Source organism: Mizuhopecten yessoensis, unplaced genomic scaffold (assembly GCF_002113885.1).
Source record: "Mizuhopecten yessoensis strain PY_sf001 unplaced genomic scaffold, ASM211388v2 scaffold3229, whole genome shotgun sequence".
Lineage (NCBI taxonomy): Eukaryota > Metazoa > Mollusca > Bivalvia > Pectinida > Pectinidae > Mizuhopecten > Mizuhopecten yessoensis.
In genome coordinates, this window is record NW_018404940.1 from 773634 (window position 1) to 796750 (window position 23117).

Sequence of the window (23117 nt, forward strand, 5' to 3'; positions counted from 1 at the left end):
TAACATTGGGTGTGAGAGAATGTAATAAAGTCAGGTATAATGGTACTAATGAGGTGTCACCACATTTCATCGGAAATAGCTGATTAACAGATAAGCATATCTATTCCTAAGTCTAATTCAATAAGTTTGGTTTTTGGTTTGTTTGTGTTTTACGTCCTATTAACAGCAATGGTCATTTAAGGATGTGCCAGGTTTTGGTGGTGGAGGAAAGCCAGAGTTCTCGGAGAAAAACCACAGACGTAGGGCCAGTACCTGGCGACTGCCCACGTAGGTCTTGAACCCGCAACCCAGTGATGCAGGGCTAGTGGTAGCAGAGTGTCAGACGCCTTAAACACTTGGCCACCACGGCCCCTAATTCAATAAGACTGACCTCTGTGAAGCGTTTAATGATCTTGCCCTTGTCAGTGTCCCACACAAACAGTCCGTTCTTGGCAGTACTGGCCACGATACAATGGAGATCTGCAGGAGCCCAGGACAGGGAGTAGATAACACCCTCATTACCAGGGGAGACATGCACCTGTAAGGGAACAAAGGGAGGCAATCTCTTTACATCTACTTTAAATCATGTAAACTGATTCATATAGTTCAATTTTTCATGAATTTAATGCAAAAAATATTTAATTATTTACAAATTATGTTTAAATTTCAGGGGCAAAACATTCTGCTTATCCTAGCAAGCTACGTGCCAAATATCATAATCCTAGGCATTATAGTTTTTAAGAAGAAATTGAAGTAAGAATGTAAATTTCATACAAAAAAAACACATAATCATCAAACCTATGATTTCTTATCCCTAGATAGTACTTTTACTTAACTGCTTATAATAAACAATATTATTTGGAGTTATAAAGCTTCTCTATAAATGTGATTTACATATGTAAACCTGTCTATTCAGAGCACTGTGTATTCCAATATTCAATCTAATAAAACATAATGCTGTAATCCCATTTCTCTTTAAAACAATCAAATCATACCTGTGTAATCTGACATCCTGTTTAGTTTGATCTATACGATGTATCCTACAGGGTGTCAGATTAGGAGGTTTCACTGTATATAATTGATTTTAGATGCTAACTTGTATCTAGGTCATTAAAATAAGGGTATATGTATCAGATTTCAGACTTACAGTAGTGAGTGTGTTCACATTCCAAACCTTGATTGTCCCATCAAAGCTTGCAGTGGCTAAATGGTCTGAGTTGTCAGGTTGGAATTTACAGTCAAAGATAGTCTCTATATGTCCCTGTATAACAAAAAAATCAGGGAGGTGGTTTTCATATTTTTCTCTTTCAGATAAAAAATTACACTCGATCAATCAACAACATGAAAAAGATGCATAAAACCAAACCTTTAGTAAGAGATCACACATGGGGAAACCAAAAGGTGGCCTCTCTACACAGGTGCTTTTAATAAAGGTTCATTTCTCAAAGAGATCCCTACAATGGAACACATCAAAAGTGGTCTCTTAACACAGGGGGTTTCTCAATAGGGGTGATAGCATGATGACAGGTTTGTACAATGTTTAAAACTTCAGGACTCACTTCCTCTCTCAGAAATATCCATTTGCGTCGTCCAAGGTCATAAAGTCCAACCCCTCCATCCAAAAATGTACAAAGAATCTTTGCAGGTGGAAGGGCAAACTGTGCGCTGTTGATGGCTGAAGGGGGTTGGGCTAGGCTTTTGGATGACGGATTGGACGAAAGACTCAACAATTCTGATTGGTCGTTTATAACCGTGGAGCATACTGCCTGTAAAGCGTGTACACCAGTCTGCTTCAGCCTGATTGTTTCCAATGGCGACGACCTTGACACATTCCATACTCTGAGAACACCAGTTTTAGTATCTAGAGTAGCAAAAATTAGCATCATTAAAGAAATGATTGTAGGTATTCTTAACATACAGAGTAAATATAAGACTTGCGGTGCTCATAATATAGAATAACTGTAATCAAATTACTGTATAACTTTTTTTTTCGTAAAAAGGAAATATTATTATATCCAACTTACCCCTTCAATAATGGCTTAATTACCTTCTAATACAACCCCTTCCTTTGCGTGAAAGCTAATCTTCTCATACTATGACCACTTCCTTCCAGGTAAAGCTTACACCCTTGTACAACAGCAGCCTCCCCAATTAAAGCCTATTTGTGGAGACAACAACAACCCCTCCCCTCGAGTAAATGATTACATCTTGTGAAAACAACAACCCCTCCCCTCGAGTAAATGATTACATCTTGTGATAACAATAACCTCTCCCCTCAAATTAATATTTACTAATTCTTGTGACAATAACTCCTCCCCTCAAGTAAATCTTACTTCTTGTGTCAACAACAACCCGTCCCATCAAGTAAATGTTAGTTATTGGGACAACAACCCCACCCCTCTAGTAAATTTTACTTCTCTTGTGACAACAACAACCCTTACTCCCCTCAAGTTAATGTTTACTTCTGGGGACAACAATCAATTCTGGAAATGTTAACTAGGGGTACATTCGCGTATCCGGTTGAAACGGTTGAACCGGTTGAACCGGTTGAACCGGTTGAACCTGTAAAGAAAACAACAGGTACAGATCTGAACTGAGGCTGACCTCAGGAAAATTCGGCACGTGTAGATTGAGGGGTCCAACCGTACCTATTCGAAACTAAAATGCTGACTATTGCCAGTTTGCGTTATTTCTTTCTAAAACAGTGTCAAGCCACATGCAGTTTTTAAGATAGGTTATGAAATTCAGTGGACGCGTGAGAGAAGGGCATAATATTCTTGATATGTTGTTTTTTATTCTCCGAAACTGTGCATTTTTAGCTCTGCTTATAGAACGGTCCAAGAGCGTTCGTTTATCGTGGAATATTTCTGCGCCACACGTACCGTTTCAACCGGTATACGCGAATGAAGCCTTATTGTGACAACAACAACTTGTCTACCATGTGGCCTAATGGTACTTCCTGTAAAAACAATGCCAGCTCCCCTCCAGTCAAAACTTACCCCCGGTTACAAACATTCCTGGTGCACTGTCTATCCAGGACAGTGATGACACCTGGGTGGCCACACTGGGCATGACAAAACGAATAATGATAGTGAGTGAATTAGAGTCGATGAGTCGAATGGTGCCAAAGGTGTTGGCAACGATAAGGTAGTCAGAGGACAAGGGGTCCCACTCCAGGGCTGTCACAGGGTCGTCCTCCTCTGTATCGGAGTCTTCGTCAGGGGGACACACATGTTTGTGACACTTACCTCCTATATACACAAAGATGCAATAATTTCTTCTTTTAATTTTCTGTTGTTGTAATCATTCAATATTTCTTTTTTTTTAAAATAATGTTTGGCAAGAAATATTTGAGGCCTAGGTAAACTATCGCAATTTTGTCCTAAAATTGAAGTGAAAAATTCTGCACTTAATTTTTTGATATCATCTAACAAATGCCAGAATTTTAGTTTTTCATGGATCACTTCAATTTTACAAAAATGATTCTGTACCAATATCTTTTATTTTACCCACAGAAGTACCATATAAATACACAGGCAGTGGTAATAGTCTGATCAGTGCTAACGAAGGTGCGTATGCATGCATTTATACATACCATTAACAGCATTATCGCTAAAAATCCTAATCAGTGCTAGTGTGATGTATTAAATTTTCATGCATCTAGCGGAGAAAAATCCTCACTTAATTCGTACTTTGTTATTCTGAGTGCTTCATGGCTCTACAATTGCTATGAGACCCATGTTAATTCAAAGCTCTCCGTGTATCACTGTATACGGGAAATTTCAATGCAGTTTTACTTTTGTCTTTTTCGTCATCCAATTAGTAACAATATAATAAACATATCAATCAAATATGAAGGGCGAAATTAACACTGAGCTTTAAATACAAATTTTACCAGCATATGGTGAAAGTTTCCTGTTATACAGTAGTGTAGTGACCTGAGAGTATCTCTACCTAGCTAGAGAGGATCTATAGCTATTTATTTCATTAATCATGACAGCCAGGGCTGACAAGCTCGGGCAAAAATTCTGTATCCAACATAAAGCATATTTTTTAAATTTGAAAATGAATATGAACAATATGTTTATCGATTTTCCCAAATTGATGGGGAAACATTGTTGACATTAATAAAAGAAATTACTTCCTGGCCGAAATATGTTTCAGCTGAAATTCAGAATGAAGTGAAGTTAAATTAAGTTATTGGTAACAGCTGGTATCAGTTTAGCCCAAGTTTCCTCAGGCCCTGACACCAGACACCAGACCAGCTAAAGCCGAGCTTGCGACTGACCCAGAGGTATTGGTAACAGCTGGTATCAGTTTAGCCCAAGTTTCCTCAGGCCCTGACACCAGAGCAGCTAAAGCCGAGCTTGTGACCAACCCAGAGGTATTGGCAACAGCTGGTATCAGTTTAGCCCAAGATTCCTCAGGCCCTGACACCGGACACCAGACCAGCTAAAGCCGAGCTTGTGACGGACCCATATGTATTGATAACAGCTGGTATCAGTTTAGCCCAAGTTTCCTCAGGCCCTGACACCACGCTAAGACATTTTGACAGATAGATGACTGGGCCAACAGGAAACTCAGGCTAGTGTAAGTTAAACAACACTTTACATGAGAAAACTTACCAACATAACAGAGAGAGAGAGTGCCATTTCTGTGGCCCACAACTATTTTACTGGTGTTTTTGGGATGCCATCTAAAGATGAACACGTCGGAAGAGAATCCCGTAACTTCTTTCACAGTTGCTAATTTAGTTGTTGGGTTCTTGTAATGCCACTTAAAGAACTGTCCCCGCCTTGAGGTAAATGTTACTGTTTCGTTGCCATGGAAGCACCAGCCTATGCCTATAGGTATGTCTCTGGTATTTTCCAGCTGGGCTATTATCTGCTGTTGGTCACAGTCCCACACAATGACCCTGTTGTCAGCACTACAGCTGGCCAGTACATCTTTATTTGAAGGATTAAAAGCAATGGCTGTAATTGTCTTCTTGTGTTCAGACATAATTGATACCAACTTGAACTCCCGAAACTTTTTGTCCAGCTGAAATTAAATTGTATTTTTTTAATCTGCTATTATGTTTAATTTCTGTCTACAGTCGAAATCAAATTCAGTGGGAACTTCCCAGAACTATGCATGCATGTACCTATAAAGTTATAACTTAGTCCAAGATTTATACATATATATATAAATATACCTTTAGAGCAATCCACTCCTTTAACGAGAAACAGAAACACAGAACACTTACGCTACATAAAAACAAATTACAAATATAGCAGGACATAACCGTTGATATTACTTCTTTGACCCATATATATATAAATATATATTTAGTTACAGTTAAGTCCCAGAACTATACACATAAATGAGGTTTGGTAACAACAAAAGGGCAACTTAATTACATTTATGAATTACGAAAAAGAAAGAAAAAAATGATGGACTTAAAAATACTAAAAGATTTATTAAAATTGAATGAGTAATTAAATCAATCATTCAAAGACATGTGTAGCATGAAGCACACATAAAGTATTTACTGATCAAAGGGTCGTTAATTTGGGATTCCACTTAAAATTCACATTATTCAAGTGATGCTTTGGGAAAAAAAAAATGTTTGTTGTACCTTAACTTATTGAGTAACTTAAAACTGAGTCTATAATATTTTTGTAAGGTTAGATTTATAAATGCATTAGATACAGCAAGCAAAAGACATAATATTTAATGTAGCATGTGTGACTACTGAATATGTTAGCAGTCCTTTTGAAATTGTGATAAACTGCTTAATAGTGAATTATTATGGTAACAGACCATTATCATCATAAAATCGTTCTGGATAAAGTTATATCACTGCCTGATTCAAACCTGGTTTGTTTTGGTCAGCAATTGAAAACTCTGATTGTATCAGTAGTCATCATGACTAAGACCTACATTCTACAAGTCGGCACAGCACTGTGTTGTATCTTTGAGCAAGATACTTTACTCTGTTTATTCCAGTCCACTCAGCTGTAAATGAGTACTTGGTTGGGCAGTGCTAGAATTGTTGAATGCTAGCTGTAAGCGCAGAAATTGCAGCATCAGCTGTATGCTCCCCAGGTAGTTGAGAAAGATATTGGCTGGTTGCAAAAACCCTATAACCACGGGTAATAATTTGTGAACTGCTTCGAGACGACCTACGAACTAGGTTGTGATAAAGCGGTATATAAGAACCTTGAATGACTATTATTATTATTACAAGTAAACAACAACAGACACATTCCTTGTTTCAGTGCTGGAGAACATTCAATGAGGTTACCCACCAGATGTATGAACGACATGAAACAGAATTCATTTGGAGTTGTGTTACTATTTTGTGTAAATTTTGAACAATTTTGGAAAGTAAATTTATTATTTTCCTAGAATGGTCAGACCAAAAATGAAACTGGAGACCTCTACACTCTTAATCTGACAATTTAACTGACTGAGCTATCTGGTAACCGGCTATCAACCTTGTCCAGTTTCATCAGATTCATCCATCCTTCAACAATTTTTTACCCCAATTTTTTTTTATCCTTTTACCGCCTTTAGTGGGTATATCGAGCTGCAGGTGCTAAATGTAACAGGGAGGTAAAAAGGAAAGCCAGACAAGGATTCAAACCCAACACCTCCCATCTCTAGATAGATGCTTTAAGCACCTGCATTACCTGTCCACCAGCGATTGACCAAGTCCAGTTTCACAATAATTCTATCATCCAGTATTGCTACTGTGGTGGGTTTTTTCGTTATGAAATTTCTTGTGAACAAAATCAGTGGAAATACAGAACAGTGAGAATACAGCAACTGATCTGTGTTTGTTTCACCAACCAGTCACTGGGGATTTTCATCCTGTCTAGCTGCAGGTGCTATATGTAACAGGGAGGATATTTAAGTAGTCAAGACATTTTCATTAATAGCAATATTCTAATTAAGTCTCCCAGGGCACGGCCAGACCCTAGAAATTATTCTGGTAGTATATTATTGTGTGGGTGTCTTTTTGTCCTGATCTTGACTGTTTCCATACTATGACCTTAGGACTATATTCCTAGGGCAATGACCCCTACTTCCTCTACCCCACAAAACAACAATTACTGGGTAAACTGAAATACGTTTGTACTGAAAATTGATTAAAAGAAATAAATGTTCAAAGGCTTCATTCCCTATGGTCATGGAAAAGTGGTTCCTCGTCTGGACTGTGACTCAATTAACCATTATGGTATTTTGACCTCAGTTTGCAAGTCCAGATATATAAATGAAGATATCTGATTGCAAGGTACATGCAGCCTTTTGACCCTCTCATCAAAGACGACATGGCTCAATCCATACTTGAAAGTAGGAAAAGATTCAGCTTATCAAGAGCAAAAGCACCAATTACCCTGACAGACAATCAGAAGACCTGTAGAGACATCACTGCATACACCGGTCTACTCTGGGACTACTTGTCTCAGAGAATCCTTTCATCATAGGGATGAAAGCTTCACAATGTGACCAATCTGGCAGCTGAATACAATTTTGAGTCTGCATGTACTCCGTAAGTTTGTAGAAAAATCCCCATTCATTGTTTATTTTAGTGAAATGTTCAGTGTTTAGTACATTTTCCATCATGCTATTATCATGGAGTGTCAATAAACTATTTAATTGTAATAAAATGCTAATCAAATTTCCATCACTGTTTTGAGTCCAATACTATGAAACATAAAATAGGAAGAAATGTTTCTGTTTTAAGGAATGGAGTCAGTGTAACAGTTTAATAGCTGAACCCCTGGTACAACTCCAACAATGACCATCATATTTATAATTGGCGAAAAATTATGCAACATATGACAAGCCTCAACTTCCAGTCTCCCAAGCCAAGCCCAATTACTTAACAATGAACTTCGTTATGCTACACACATATCTATATACATCCTGCCTTCAATTTCCTTGAACAATCAAACACACATCAACATTAACAATACACATATTCTAGTAATGATCTAATTAATAGGTTTAAGTGGACATCTGGTTGCTTGTGTTGGAAAATTGATTAAGCAATCATATTTCACCCTGGTTGATCATGAATTGATTGATATTATTATTTCACGCTGACTGAAGAGAGAACTTTGGATAAATCTGCTAATCCACTAAAGTTGTATTCCATCTTGACAAAGCAAAACAGTGTTTCATTGAAAGTTTGACAGAAGACTAAATTTAATTGCCTCACCAACTCTATTGATCAAGCAATTGTAATGCACGTTGTGACACAAAAACTTACATTTCTTTGACAAAATGATTGCTTAGCAAAAAAGTGTATGATCACCTAGGATTGGCAAGATGTAAAGTTGGGAACATTCAGGGTTTAGAAGAATTCAACATTTTATACAAGTATTATTGTTAAATGGAAACTTGTAATGAGCAGACAAACGATTAGGTAGCCAATAACTCCTACAAGGGGCCTGATAAATACATGAAGCACTCCCCCAACTAGATACCTAGTATACATAGATAACCTGCATGGCACAATATATAGATCAGGCCCACAATTTTACCAAGAGACAAACATTCCCACTTCTTACCTGGTAGACATAGATAGCCAGTGTGGCACAATATACAAATCGGTCCCCACTCCTTACCTGGTAGACATATATAGCCAGCGTGGTACAATACATAAAACAGTCCCACTACTTACCTGGTAGACATAGATAGCCAGCATGGCACAATACATAAAACAGTCCCACTATAGCTACTTACCTGGTAGACATAGATAGCCAGCGTGGAACAATACATAAAACAGTCCCACTACTTACCTGGTAGACATAGATAGCCAGCGTGGCACAATATACAAATCGGTCCCCACTCGCTGCCACCACATCATGGTTCCAGGGCTGACAGCCAGCTGGGAGCAGGCCCACTTGTTTCACCATGATTATGGACTATGACATCAGATCTATAAAGAGAATATTTGTATGTCTAAAGGTGTTCCTTCTTTGTTTTGTTAATCTAACACTCATGACTGGTTTGTAAGCTTCCTAACCAATACCCAAACTGTGAAAACAGTTCTATGGTATCATTACCTCTTCCTGAACAGTTAATAAACGTTTATCATCATCAAAATTGTTCAAAAATTGTTCAAAATATTCACATGAACACTGCATGAACTAACGTTGATAAACAAACCAAAAGGAGCTCATGACCAATGACATTGATTGTAGTTCATAGAATGTTCATGTAATAATGAAGAACAATTCAACAACAAACATTATTACTGTAGTCTTTGAAACATTCATGAAATAAGTTGTCAACAAATACAAATTCAGGCTTTAAATAAATGGAGTTTTTTTTTTGGTTTTCCAAAGCTTCAGTGGACTCTGGTCAGATAACTTACTCAATACAGATACTCTTACTTGGGTTTTGGTCCATTCAGAAATATTATACAGTAGGTAATAATCTAGGGTGACTGACATTTCTTGTTTGTTTTTGGGGTTGTACAATTTGCTTTGCTTTTTCGTTTATGCCTTGTTGTGTAAGAAGTTAAATGCAATTTGCTTAAATGTGGATTGACCTTCGTTTTGACGGCATATACAGGAGTATGAACGCCGTTGGCAGTTAACATATTTTATGGAACCTGTAACATATTCTATGGTACATGTCAGCAGTCAATAAAGAATATGGTCATTGCAAACATTTACTACTGAATATACTGTCAAAATGAAGGTCAATCCTTATATTTGCATCAGATAAAATTGTTTAAATGCTGCACAAATGAACAAGTTTGATTTTGATCGGCCCAAGGAAACTCAAGTTATCGCACGAAAACAGATTTTCTATTTATAGTAACAGTGACCTTGACCTTTGATCTTTGGACCTGAAAAGCAATCCCAAGCAAGCACTTTTGGTAAGGAAGCACTGCATAAAGTTTGAGTTTGATCGGCCCAAGGAAACTCAAGTTATAGCACGAAAACCTCTGTGCGGACGAAGCCCACGCCGACATAGCAATACCTATGTGTCACCAGCTTTTCGCAGGCGACACAAAAACAGTCTAAGTGGGTTGCACCGTAGTTACTATCGGAGCAACCATAGTTACTATCGGAGCAACCATAGTTACTATCGGAGCAACCATAGTTACTATCGGAGCAACCCACTTAGACTGTTACCGGTAGACTGTAGTGGCTAAGAATCAGCTTTAGTGAATCTTCATTGATATATCAGTAAATTTAGAACACTATTTTTTAAATTTCTGAAACCTTTTAAGTTTTCAGTTAACTAGAGTAACTCTTTGAATATTCTCTCTCATTTAAAGTGATGGTTATGTAGGCGCATTGACACACTGTTCTGGTAGTGATGGTTATGTAGGCGCATTGACACACTGTTCTGGTAGTGATGGTTATGTAGGCGCATTGACACACTGTTTTGGTAGTGATGGTTATGTAGGCCCATTGACACACTGTTCTGGTAGTGATGGTTATGTAGGCGCATTGAAACACTGTTTTGGTAGTGATGGTTATGTAGGCGCAGTGACACACTGTTCTGGTAGTGATGGTTATGTCGGCGCATTGACACACTGTTCTGGTAGTTATGGTTATGTAGGCGCATTGACACACTATCCTGGTAGATATGGTTATGTAGGCCCATTGACACACTATTCTGGTTATTGATGGTTATGTAGGCGCGTTGACACACTGTTCTGGTAGTGATGGGTATGTAGGCGCATTGACACACTATCCTGGTAGTGATGGATATGTAGGCCCATTGACACACTGTTCTGGTAATGATGGTTATGTAGGCACATTGACACATTGTTCTGGTAGTGAGGGTTATGTAGGCGCATTGACACACTGTTCTGGTAGTTATGGTTATGTAGGCGCATTGACACATTGTTCTGGTAGTGAGGGTTATGTAGGCGCATTGACACACTGATCTGGTAGTGATGGTTATGTAGGCCCATTGACACACTGTTCTGGTTATTGATGGTTATGTAGGCGCATTGACACACTGTTCTGGTAGTGATGGTTATGTAGGCACATTGACACACTGTTCTGGTAGTGATGCAGTTTAATGTTCCAGAACAAAGCCACCACAGACTTAAAAAACAAGGACATTTAAATGTGTATCCATGAAATAAGGAGTAAGTCAGAATCCCGCTGTTATATAATCAGACAAGATAGATCCCAAATATGTTCTATGTTTCCCTGATGTTGAGGGAACCAAACAACATCTGTCATGGGTCAGTGTTTTTTCTAAAGGAACAAAACAACGGCTGTCATGGGTCAGTGTTTTTCTAAAGGAACCAAACAACATCTGTCATGGGCCAGTGTTTTTTCTAAAGGAACAAAACAACGGCTGTCATGGGTCAGTGTTTTTTCTAATGGAACAAAACAATTGCTGTCATGGGTCAGTCTTTTCCTAAAGGAACAAAACAACGGCTGTCATGGGTCAGTGTTTTTCTAAAGGAACCAAACAACATCTGTCATAGGTCAGTGTTTTTTCTAATGGAACAAAACAATTGCTGTCATGGGTCAGTGTTTTCCTAAAGGAACAAAACAATGGCTGTCATGGGTCAGTGTTTTTTCTTAAGGAACAAAACAACGGTTGTCATGGGTCAGTGTTTTTCCTAAAGGAACAAAACAACGGCTGTCATGGGTCAGTGTTTTTTCTAAAGGAACAAAACAACGGCTGTCATGGGTCAGTGTTTTTTCTAAAGAAACCAAACAACATCTGTCATTGGTCAGTGTTTTTTCTAAAGGAACAAAACAACGGCTGTCATGGGTCAGTGTTTTTCTAAAGGAACAAAACATTGGCTGTCATGGGTCAGTGTTCTTTCTAATGGAACAAAACAACGGCTGTCGTGGGTCAGTGTTTTTTCTTAAGGAACAAAACAATGGCTGTCATGGGTCAGTGTTTTTTCTAAAGGAACAAAACAACGGCTGTCATGGGTCAGTGTTTTTTCTAAAGGAACAAAACAACCGCTGTCATGGGTCAGTGTTTTTTCTAAAGAAACCAAACAACATCTGTCATTTGTCAGTGTTTTTTCTAAAGGAACAAAACAACGGCTGTCATGGGTCAGTGTTTTTTACCTAAAGTAACAAAAGATTGACTGTCATTAACTTTACAGCAGTCTGTTCAAAATTTTAGCAATATTTTCATCGAAATTTAGAAGATATCCATCATTTTTTCTTCATTTTCAGTACGTAAATTTAGTTCTAAATGTCAATAGAAATAAAATAAAATGAGACTGAAAGATGAAAGAACACTTCATGTGAGTGCCTGAGGTTGTATAGGGGGGAGGAAGGAGAGGGAGGGGGAGGGAAGCGGGGAACCCAGCACACACCTTGAAACTAGCATCCTTTTCTGATGAAGAATGTCGATTGTTGGTGGTTTTTATGAAGTCCTTTTATTCTATACACTAATTCATCAACTCTAAAATCTAATTTGAATACTAAGTATGATATAATTGATGAGTGAAAATTGAAAATAAAACGAATTTATGATGTTTGAGTATAATTTTCACTCATCAATTATCATACTTAGGATTCAATTGCCCACCTGTATAAGTTTAACCCTAACCTGTATCTGCACTAGTGCTTGATGAATTATTGACAATACTCTAAAACCTGAACCTGAATCACGTGATCATCAACGTCATCTCAATTGAATCTTAAGTATGATAATTGATGAGTGAAAATTATACTCAAACATCATAAATTGGTTTAATTTCCAATTATATTATGAATCTTGTAAAAGGAAAATTAAGGAAACACTCTTCCCTCTTTATGTTTTCATGTGACCCCTGTCAACATTATCGGAGTGGAGATGTAGAAATAATACTCACATGTAAAAACTATACCATGGATTTTGATCCCGCATCAGCAACTAGTCACTGCTACGTTTGTTGAGAAAATGTTAATTACACAGGAAACACGTCAGCTCTACTGTCCCTTTACTATTTTCAGTTAATAACATATTAAACACGATCTCAGTAAATCACTGATCACCAACTGAGTGCCGCCTGTAAATCACCTTATCTAGGGCACAGACCCCAACTGTTAATAAACTACGTGCTGCTAATCATTTACTTTGGTATATATACACCTCCATTTTACTGTAGCACCTAACAATGCGGGATAATATTACTAATAACAACCTTGAAGCTGTTTATAACAGCCAGATGACACCGCTCTACCATGTATATCTGATGGACACAGACCTAAGGCCTCTTGCTCTTGTAACAACACGTCCATATGGACCTTTATGTGACCTGTAAGTTGAATGTCAGTGAAGCTTGTAACAACACGTCCATATGGACCTTTATGTGACCTGAAAGTTGAATGTCAGTGAAGCTTGTTTCTTTAGGCCATCGTTAAAGCTATTATATTCTAATAAGCAAAGAAAAACTGAGCTTCAAGAATTTAACCACATTTGAACCTTGACAAAAAGATTTATATGCTTTTTACCTATGTAATAGGCAAGGAAAATGCAAAACCAGACTGGGATTTGAACCCCGAACCCTCTGAACTCTAGTCCAGTTCTGCTACATTCCTCCCTCCTTTTTGTAAGTCTTCACCCCTGAAGATATCATTATTTACAACCCAGGTTCAGGTATCCCCTTGCCAAGCATTCACCCAATACTTGAAACAAGGGTTGGTCACAGGCACCAAATGTAATAGGATAGAAAAATGCAACAGCCAAACCAGGGTTAGAACCCACGACCCCTTTGTTCCTAGTCTGACACTCTACCACTGAGCTAAAGGGAAATCTGACACACCTATACTACTCACATTTTGCTAAGGATCACCTATATTTTGAAAAAAAAATCAAAATGTTTGAAAGGATATTATATTTTCCTTCCATACTGTTTTGGGCGAATATGTTAGCCTTCCAAATCGTCCTCTTTGGGTGTGTTCATTGTTCAGTACACAGTAAGGCGTTGTTCTAATTGTTAAGGAAATCAATTTGATGAATATTCTTTGCATGTTTTTGTTTTAATATGGCATAAAGACAAACTGGACAACGGTTAAATGACGGTGAAATGAATAGGGGCATCGGAATGCTGCAAGCTAGCATGTCTCAACGTCAGGTTGCAGCAGACCTAGGGGTGTCTCAAAGTTTGGTGGCAAGAATGTGGAATCGTTTCCAAACTAACGGAAACCTTTCCAGACATCATGCTGGAGGTCGTTCTAGGGCTACAACGCAGCGCCAAGACCAATTTTTGCTCATACAGGCACAGCGCACAGGTTCCTGACTGCCACAGCTTTACGAAATGACCTCCTAAATGCTTCTGGTACCTGAGTAGCCACTCAGACAGTTAGAAACCGTCTTCATGATGCTGGTTTAAGGTCACATAGACCAGCAATACCAGTTCCCTAACTGCCCGCCATGTTAGGGACCGATTAGATTGGGCCCAACCTCACAGCACTTGGACTTTTCAGGAATGGGAACCGTTCCTTTTTACTGATGAGTCCAAATTATGTCTCGACTTCACCGACAGGCACGTTAGAGTATTGAGACAACCTGGGGAGAGGTTCCAGGCAGGTAACGTTGTGGAACATGACAGATATGGTGGAGATTCAGTGATGGTGTGGGGAGGCATAAGCCTTCGTGGGAAAACTGACCTCCATGTCTTCCATAATGGTACTGTTACAGCCCGGATTTACTGCGATGAAATACTTGATGCCTATGTCAGACCCTACGCTGGCGCTATCGGCCCCGACTTCATCCTTATGGACGATAATGCTAGGCCACAGAGAGCAAGGGTGACTGAGCAGTATCTACAGCAAGAGACTATTCAATGAATGGATTGGCCAGCCCGCTCGCCGGATCTAAATCCCATCAAGCATGGGACATGCTGCAAACAGTTCTCTCTGCCAGAAATGTTCAGCCAGAACGCTCCAGGAGCTGGGAACAGCTTTGGTAGCTGAGTGGAACGCTATCCCACAAAACTGGATACACGATCTCATTCGGGGCATGTGCAGACGTGAAACTGTAATTGATCCTCATGGGCGTAACACTCAATACTAAAACAGTTTCTGTTTATTTAGGATAAGTTTTGCCTCGTTGTTACCAATTTTAAGGGTAATCCTTTTCCTGTGGCTCATTTTCTGACTGTAATTAAGATTTTTGGATTTTTTGCATACTGATGAATTAAAAGAACAATCTTTTTTGTTTAAATAATCTCGGTATAAACCAAATAAAATATTTATTTTCACAAAAATAAAAGTGATCTTTAGCAAAATGTTGAAATTTGACCCCATCATGATCAACCACTAAATATTGACAGTTGACCTAAATGATACCATACATAAGAAAAAAATATACATAGGTTTTAAAGTCTTCCTAAAAAAAACTAAAAATCATGGCTTTTGCGCTCTCAAAATTTCAGATTATGTTGTTTGAAGTTTTTAAAACATCTGATGCACAAGACCATGAACGTAGATCAACTTCAATTGTTTGATGACACTTCTAAGTACTTAAAACCAGGTAAATCTATCAATAACTGACAAAAATCACGACCCTTGGCCTTGTTGAACTTGATAACAAGATTTGATTTACTAACCTTTTTACCCATAATAGCCTATGTGATCTTGCACCCCAGCTAGCTCTCCAGATTAACATTGGAACAGTAACATTGGAACTCAACACAATACCTATGAAGTGCATGGCTGGTCTTTAAGACATACTAAAGTATCATGACTTTATATATATAATACGTTTAGATAATAATGTTTTAGTTTATAATATATTTGACCCCTATGACCATGGAATTAGGTCAAGGTCAATTATTTGATGAAACTTATCTATTCTTAACCACAAACAAAAACTACTAAGTAGCCAAATATTATGACCCTAGGCCTTCCTGAAATTCAGAAAATATTTGTAAAGTCGACGTTTTACCTCAAATACAATATGCTAGAATAAAATGTGCATGGGTGGTCTTCCTAATATGAAGATGTGCCATAGATATACTCAAGTTCCTTTCATTAGCCTTTTTTTTTTTTTAGATCATGCCATTTGAAGTTCTAAACATTTCGGACCTTTGCGACCTTGGAAGAAGGTCAAGGTCAGATATTGGAGGAAACTTAAGCCAAATATCATGGTCTTTGGTATTTCAGTTCTTATGAGGATTCTTTTGAAAGAAAAAGTTGAAAGACAAGGGCAAGATTCTTGGTACTGGATGGGAAAGCAGGAAAAGGTATCTGGTTCTAGTTGGTAGGAGAGGGAGGCTAGAACTTACAATAAAACAACGTAGACCTTTGACCTTAAAAATCTAAACAAACAGAACATCACATTGGTATTGAGAAATCTTACCCAGACAACTATAACTAGAACCTCTCAAGAATTTGACCTCTAAAATCTTATCAAACCATATGCTCTGAATACAGGGGTATACTCAATGGATTTCAAATAGAAAGTACCAGGACCCACACTAACTTCTACTACCTCAACCCGTATTTTCATAGGTAATTTTCACTAGTAGGCCGGACATAAAATCTATCAACCTGGATGATTTTCCTAGTAGTATTATGCATCCCTGGCATAATTTTATGCCATAAATAGAGTATTTAGTGAATTTGTTTAACATTAATTAATCTATTCTTGAGAAATTGTGTCCATAAAGATTTGGGGCAGATGGACTAATCAATGGACAAACCAATCTACTTCCTAGATTATAAGACTCTTTCATGCCCAAGGGTTTAGAATAGGGAAATTCCACCCAAGGGGTTTTCAAATTTGGTAAATATGGATATAGAACGTTAGTAATAACCAACACCATATACAGAATATCAGCGTTCAGGATCCATACCTAAGTTATACAGCAGATGAACGCATTTGTTACCAGTGCAGGCAGATTACCCATGAGTAAAAGAGTAAAATAGCAAGACAGTTTTTAAAGAAGCTTAAATGCAAAATTCCTTCCAGTGACAAAATATCGACATTGATATAACTGGTGACGTTAGACATAGGAGCACTCTGGACGACAACAATCCATTTAAAATCTGATGATGGCAAATAGTTCCATGATCAATGTTTACAGAGGTTAGAAAACGCATGCTCTTAGTGCAGGAGAAGGAATGCCCTTGGAGTGTGTGAAACTTTTGTCAATTGAATCACTAAACCATCAGAGATACCAATGCTCTCCCAAATGTAGATCTATCAGATGTTAGACTACTTGGCGCGGTACACATGTTCTCTATTATCAATATGATGTCTGAGTCTAGTTGAGGTGTAAGAGAAGACAGCCCTCACTACAGTACTGTTGTACAAGGATGCTATTTGGTTTAGTTAATGCCCTGGCTACATACAAATATCTTCTGGAAGAACTGATAGCAAACTGTCTAAACTTACATGATCAACCATATTCAGTGGCATGGCTTTCTGTCTGAAAACTAACACAGATTCAGGGAGAGCCGCATGCCTACATGATGGCCAAATCCTCTTTACAAATGACGACATCATCAGGAACCTTAACTATACAGAACAAGTTGACAAAATTCTAATAAATTTTTTGAAGGTGTTTGACAAGGCATCCCACTAAATTCCACCACCACAGCATACAAGGATGTGGAATTTCATCATCCACAAATCACAGAAGGTTTAACTCGAAGGACAACAGCTGGCCACCTCGTTAGTTACACTGGGTTTGTCCAAGAGATGTTTGTCACTGGAAGAGAAAGACTTGAGTCTGAACTCCAGAGGGACAACAAACTCCAGAAGTGGAAAGACAACTAGTTGAATGAGCTTTGACTATAAGTGTGAAGTGGTCTACATTGCACCATCCACAGCCATAACCTCCAGAATGGTTCACCAGCCAAGTACCAAGCACCACCATCCATCAGAACCTCATGTAGAACAAGCACATAGAGGTGAGACATCTGCCCAGAAGGCAAACTCAAACAATGCTTTCATCCAACAGAATTTCAAGTCACCTACCAATGTCAAGGTAACCTGCTCCACCACTTTAGTAAGACCTTTTACAAGAGGCCCAATGGGCCTGAATCGCTCACCTGGTATTAATCTCACACTTGTAATCTTAAAAGTGGACTAAAATACAACTGCAGGCAGAATATCAGTGTTTGATTCATAAGCACCTATTAAAAGATTTAAACATATGACGCCTGTGACCTTGAATAACAAACAAGGACATTAGGTTGAACAGAGTTTATAGTCTTCCAACCCAGCATGCATCTAGCAAAATACCATTACCCTGGACCTTTTGGTTATACAGAACAAATCATTTAAAAATGTAAACATCTATTGACCACTGTGACCTTGAATATTGGGGAAGGTCATTCATTTGAACAAACTTGGTAGCCCTTCATCCCAGCAAGTTAATGGCCAAATATCATCACCCTTGGCCTTTTGATTATTAAGAAGAAGTCATTCAAAGGTTTTAAACATATTTGACCCTGTGACCTTGAATATAAGTCAAGGTCATTTATTTGAACAAACTTGATAGCCCTTCAGCCAGCATGTTACTGGCCAAATTAAAACACTCTAGGCCTCTCGGTTATTTAAAAGAAGCTGTTTAAATGTTTTAAACATATTTGACCCCTGTGACCTTGAATATAAGTCAAGGTCATTTATTTCCCTTCGGGCCAGGTGAGCTAATAATGTTGAAATATAAATATGTTGTGTGGAACCCATACACCCAAGCAAATATATACAAGCTGGAGAAGGTACAATGCAGGGCTGCTTGCTATGAGTTTGGCAACTGTGACTACACATGCAAATTAACATGTGCAATAGGAAGTTTAGGAAGGGGTACATGTATCTCACCATACACCTTAGTCTGAAACACAGTTGGAAACATTACAAACCAGGACACATGATCATCAAATTACACTCATGTTCAAAATCATTAACAGTTCTTCACCTACACACCTCTAAAATATCATTAACAGTTCTTCACCTACATACCTCTAAAATATCATTCAACCATTCATAAATACAAACAATAATTATACATTTAGAATTGAAAGAATCTTTAATGTACCGCCTGCTAGAGCTAATAGTTATAAAAACCGTTTCTTTCCCTCTGCTTTGAATAGCTGGAATTCATTACTATCCTGATGATTCTATAAGATATTCCCTCCCAATATCCAGTTTTAAATCAAAACATAAAACAACATTTCCTACAACAGTCTCTGAAAGTTTTATTGATTGCAGTCCAAGAAATGTTGATGTTATTCTTTGTCTATTGAGAAACAGTGCTAGTGACTTAAATGATGATAAATATTTGAATCATTTGGTTGATGTTTGGTCTTGTACTTGCGGGGCTAAGATAGAAAATACAGTACACTTTTTCTTTCAATGTCCCCGTTACAATAATTTTAGACATCTCATCATATTTGGAAATAATATATTAGGATATGTAACTAAATATTCATGTTCTATTACATGGTGTTACTGATATATCCAATGACACAAATATCAGACCAGTTCTGGTTAAAAAAACCTAAAGAATTTGCAATTTGCAAATAATATACCGGTAATCAAGTATGACTTGGAGTATGAGAGCGAGTGAGTACATGTTCTTTTCATGTTATTGTTACAGAGGATGGCACAGGCCAGAAGTGAGAACGGTATTTGAACTCAGGACCTCCAAACTCTAGACAGATACTGCCAATTCAGCTACCTGGTCACCGACGATTGACCCAGTATAGTTTAGCTATATTCCTCCCTCCTTTTTCTTACTCTCTGCCTCTGAAGACACAACTATTTACAACCCTGGTTTGGGTATCCCCTTACCAAGCATACAACCAATGCTTGAAACATGAGTTGGTCACGGTACCACTGTAACAGGAGATGGACAAATGCAACGGCCAGACTGTGATTCAAATCTCAGACCCTCTAAACTCTATAGACAGACGCTCTACTAATTAAGCTACCTCAGGTCGCCAACGACAGACCCAGAACAGTTCCGCTACATAATTAATGAACCATCTTGTCCCCTTATTGTCGTACAGTCTTTTATTTATATCTAATATAATAAGTTGATCCATATGCAACCAGTTATCTTAGGAAAAGACTGTCATACAGGCTTTGTCTGTTTTCTCATCCTTTTGATAAAACATGTATTATTTTATAATTCCTATTATCTGTTTATCTGTGTTATTGTAATTCTAATGTATTATCAATAAAATATTTTGAATTGAATTGAGAGGAAGGAAGAAGTGAAAAAAACCTATGAGTTCCCTGGGAGGTCGACCTAATAGCTGTTACCCCAGACTTTCTAGTTGGATGCTCTATCACTGAGATGAAGGGATATATTCCCTCAAGCCGAATATATAGTATGAGGTCACATTCGTGTACTCCTGATTAAAATGTTTCAGGTGTCGCAGAAATATTCTACGATAAACGAACGCAGTTGGACCGAACTCTAGGCAGAGCTAAAAGAATGCATAGTTTCAGAGAATGATAAATAACAGTATATCAAGAATTATATGTCTTTCTCTCACGAGTCCACAATATTATATAAAATATCTGAAACTGTACATGTGGATTGACCTTTTTTTATAAAGAAATAATGCAAACTAGCAATATATATAGTTTCCCAGTAAACACATGACGTTGGATCAACATTGGATTAATGTTGTGTTCAGGTCGCGACGTCGAGGACCTAGATCCAACGTCTAAAGCAAGACATTGTATTCTTCTTGCCAGGATCTGACGTCTTGTCGACGTAGTTTAGAGATCACAATTATGACAGTGTCTTAAAAAAATCGGTACACATAAAAACACATACATTCATTGATATTCATTTACATTTCTGTTTACAAAAAGGTTATTTTTCGTAATGGAATTCCTTCTGCAACGAGCAAAATCGATCCATTGTATCCATCGATTATCTCCATTAATGTATGATTTTTTATATTCGATATAGGGCACTGTATGGGACAAATTTCAAAAACCATCTTTTCGAAAATTACGGAGCTATGCGTGATAAATTTAGTCTTAAAAATCTTTTTTTTTATAACACAAGTGTATCTTTTCTCAACACGATCTCTCACCGTTTAACAAAAATAATTATGTTAAACAAAAAGGCTGGTTTCGGACAACATCCGGTTTCTTTGTTCTGAACTGACCGCCAACTGACCACTCGGCAGAAGCGAGGACATCTCAATTTTAAACAAAATCTACCACGTTGTTTGTATCTGGAAGAAGTTTTGTGAACGAAACCAGGTATGTCAACGATGCAAAAAGTGAACTTTACCATTTTTGTTGATCTAAATATTCAATCGTTGGCTGAATATTATTGTAAACAATACTTGACTGTAACGTTAGGCCTAATCAATATGCATGGTGCAATGAGTTAACTGTATAGATACGTACGTGGTATGTTTTACTCGAATGCGTCTCCAAAACATTAATTGGTTTAAATACAGACCTTAAGAGAATATGATTGGTATAAATAATTTCTTTCAATCAAAATGATACTCTGCAGAGCCAGACACAAAGCAATAAATATATTGTATTTTTTGATTGCAGAAAATGCCCTAAACACACCAACAGGGAGAGATGCCACAGAGCATGCTGTGGATATGGCAATCGCATATTGTTTAAAATATACACTAGATCAACGAGGTGGAGGGGGGGGGGGAGACCAAAATAAATAATAACATAAAATGCAGTTAGTGTGTTTTTTGGTTTATTTTGTATTTGTATTATTGCATGGGATTTAGAAAATGTTTTTTGTGGGTTCAAACCTGTATGTGTGTGTGTGGGAGGACTGGCTGAACGTCTTGGTAAAAGGGGTGTGTCAAAATATAAAAAAAAAATAATATTCACACTTGCCTGTACAGAATCCTGAAAATATCATTAAATAAACAGCTACATGAACAGATGAAGGTCAGGTTTATTTTAGGTATGTAAGACGTTGCTTAGACGTCAGGTTTCTGACGTCAGGACTCTGACGTCTATACAACGTCAGGTTTTGATGTCTAAAATACTTTCATTTTCAACCAAAATCCAACGTCAATCGAACGTCAGGGTCTGACGTTGATCCAACGTTTATCCAATGCATTTGCCCACTGGGATAGTTTCGATCAGGCACATCTGGACCCCTCAATTCAAACATACCGAATATTCCTGAGGTCAGCATCGGTTCAGATCTGTGCCTTTTGTTTTCTTTCAGGATCAACCGTTTCAACTGGTTGAGCCAGATGCACAAATAGGGTTCTTGGGTAACTTTGATCCGTCTACAATTATCTACTTCGCTACTTTAAGTCTTTTTCCTCGTAGATTATAGTGCTACAGCTAAGGTTCTTTTACTGAGCAACCCTATACTTTCAAGCCAAATGTTCTGTCGGTGAATTAAAGAGAAATCACCTCTAGCTGAAACCTATAACTAAGGTGACTCTGACGTACATGCACTTTGTACAATGTGATGCATTACAAATGCATGACACACAGGGGTTCATTACAAATGATTGAAATACAAATGATACACTGATATTGGTCACAGCACACATAAACATATGTGTGCTGTGACCCATATCAGTATAGCATAAGTGTATTTCAGACATTTGTAATGAACCCCTGTGCATGACATGTACAAAAAAACCAATAAAAAACCACAAAAAAAACATAACCGTGTATGTAGTCTTATGTTGTCAATAAACAAGAATACTCCATTATTGCATTGGTAGGATTTCAAATTCAGTAAACGGGAATTGTTTTTCAATAATAATATAGAATATGTGGAGTTTACTGGTTCTAAGCTTACATCATGTTTGTAGGAAGAAAAACGTGTCAAATATCATGGACACAGTTCAACATTTCAAATATCTTGTAAGTTGTTGTTGCAAAACTTATATTTTATTTTCATGGTGCAGTTACTTACCTCGTTTGCAGCGGTCGAACTAGTTTCCACTATCAATTCTATTACTTTCCCCTCTCCATCTCGCAGTTGTTTACCTTAGTGCCGGTCACGTGACAACTTCATTTCACTCACATTCTAATATTCGCGACCAGCATTATCCCGGAATTCCTTTGATTTGTATAACTGTTATCCTTTACCGTCAGTGACAGTTAAATCAATGTCTAGAAATGATTCTAAAGAGGGGTAAATTCCCGAAATATAAATGGAATTAGGCTAGTCAGAGACGTATAATGTATGATCTCGCACTTTCCTTTCCGGATATCTGTAATAATCATTT

General features: G+C 37.8%; 1 protein-coding gene across 1 annotated transcript in view; it reads right to left on the reverse strand.

Moving 5' to 3' along the window:
• The window catches only part of LOC110447132 (WD repeat-containing protein 17-like), a 43842-nt gene extending 20795 nt beyond the window's left edge, over positions 1–23047 (reverse strand). The window contains exons 1-7 of the mRNA XM_021492604.1: positions 22802–23047; positions 8772–8911; positions 4605–5019; positions 2979–3230; positions 1539–1840; positions 1127–1240; positions 371–517 (exon numbers count right to left, since the gene is read on the reverse strand). Coding sequence (XP_021348279.1) covers positions 371–517; positions 1127–1240; positions 1539–1840; positions 2979–3230; positions 4605–5019; positions 8772–8888 — 1347 coding nt within the window. The 5' untranslated portion in view covers positions 8889–8911; positions 22802–23047. The remainder of the gene's footprint in view (positions 1–370; positions 518–1126; positions 1241–1538; positions 1841–2978; positions 3231–4604; positions 5020–8771; positions 8912–22801) is intronic.
• Between the last annotated feature and the right edge of the window lie 70 nt (positions 23048–23117).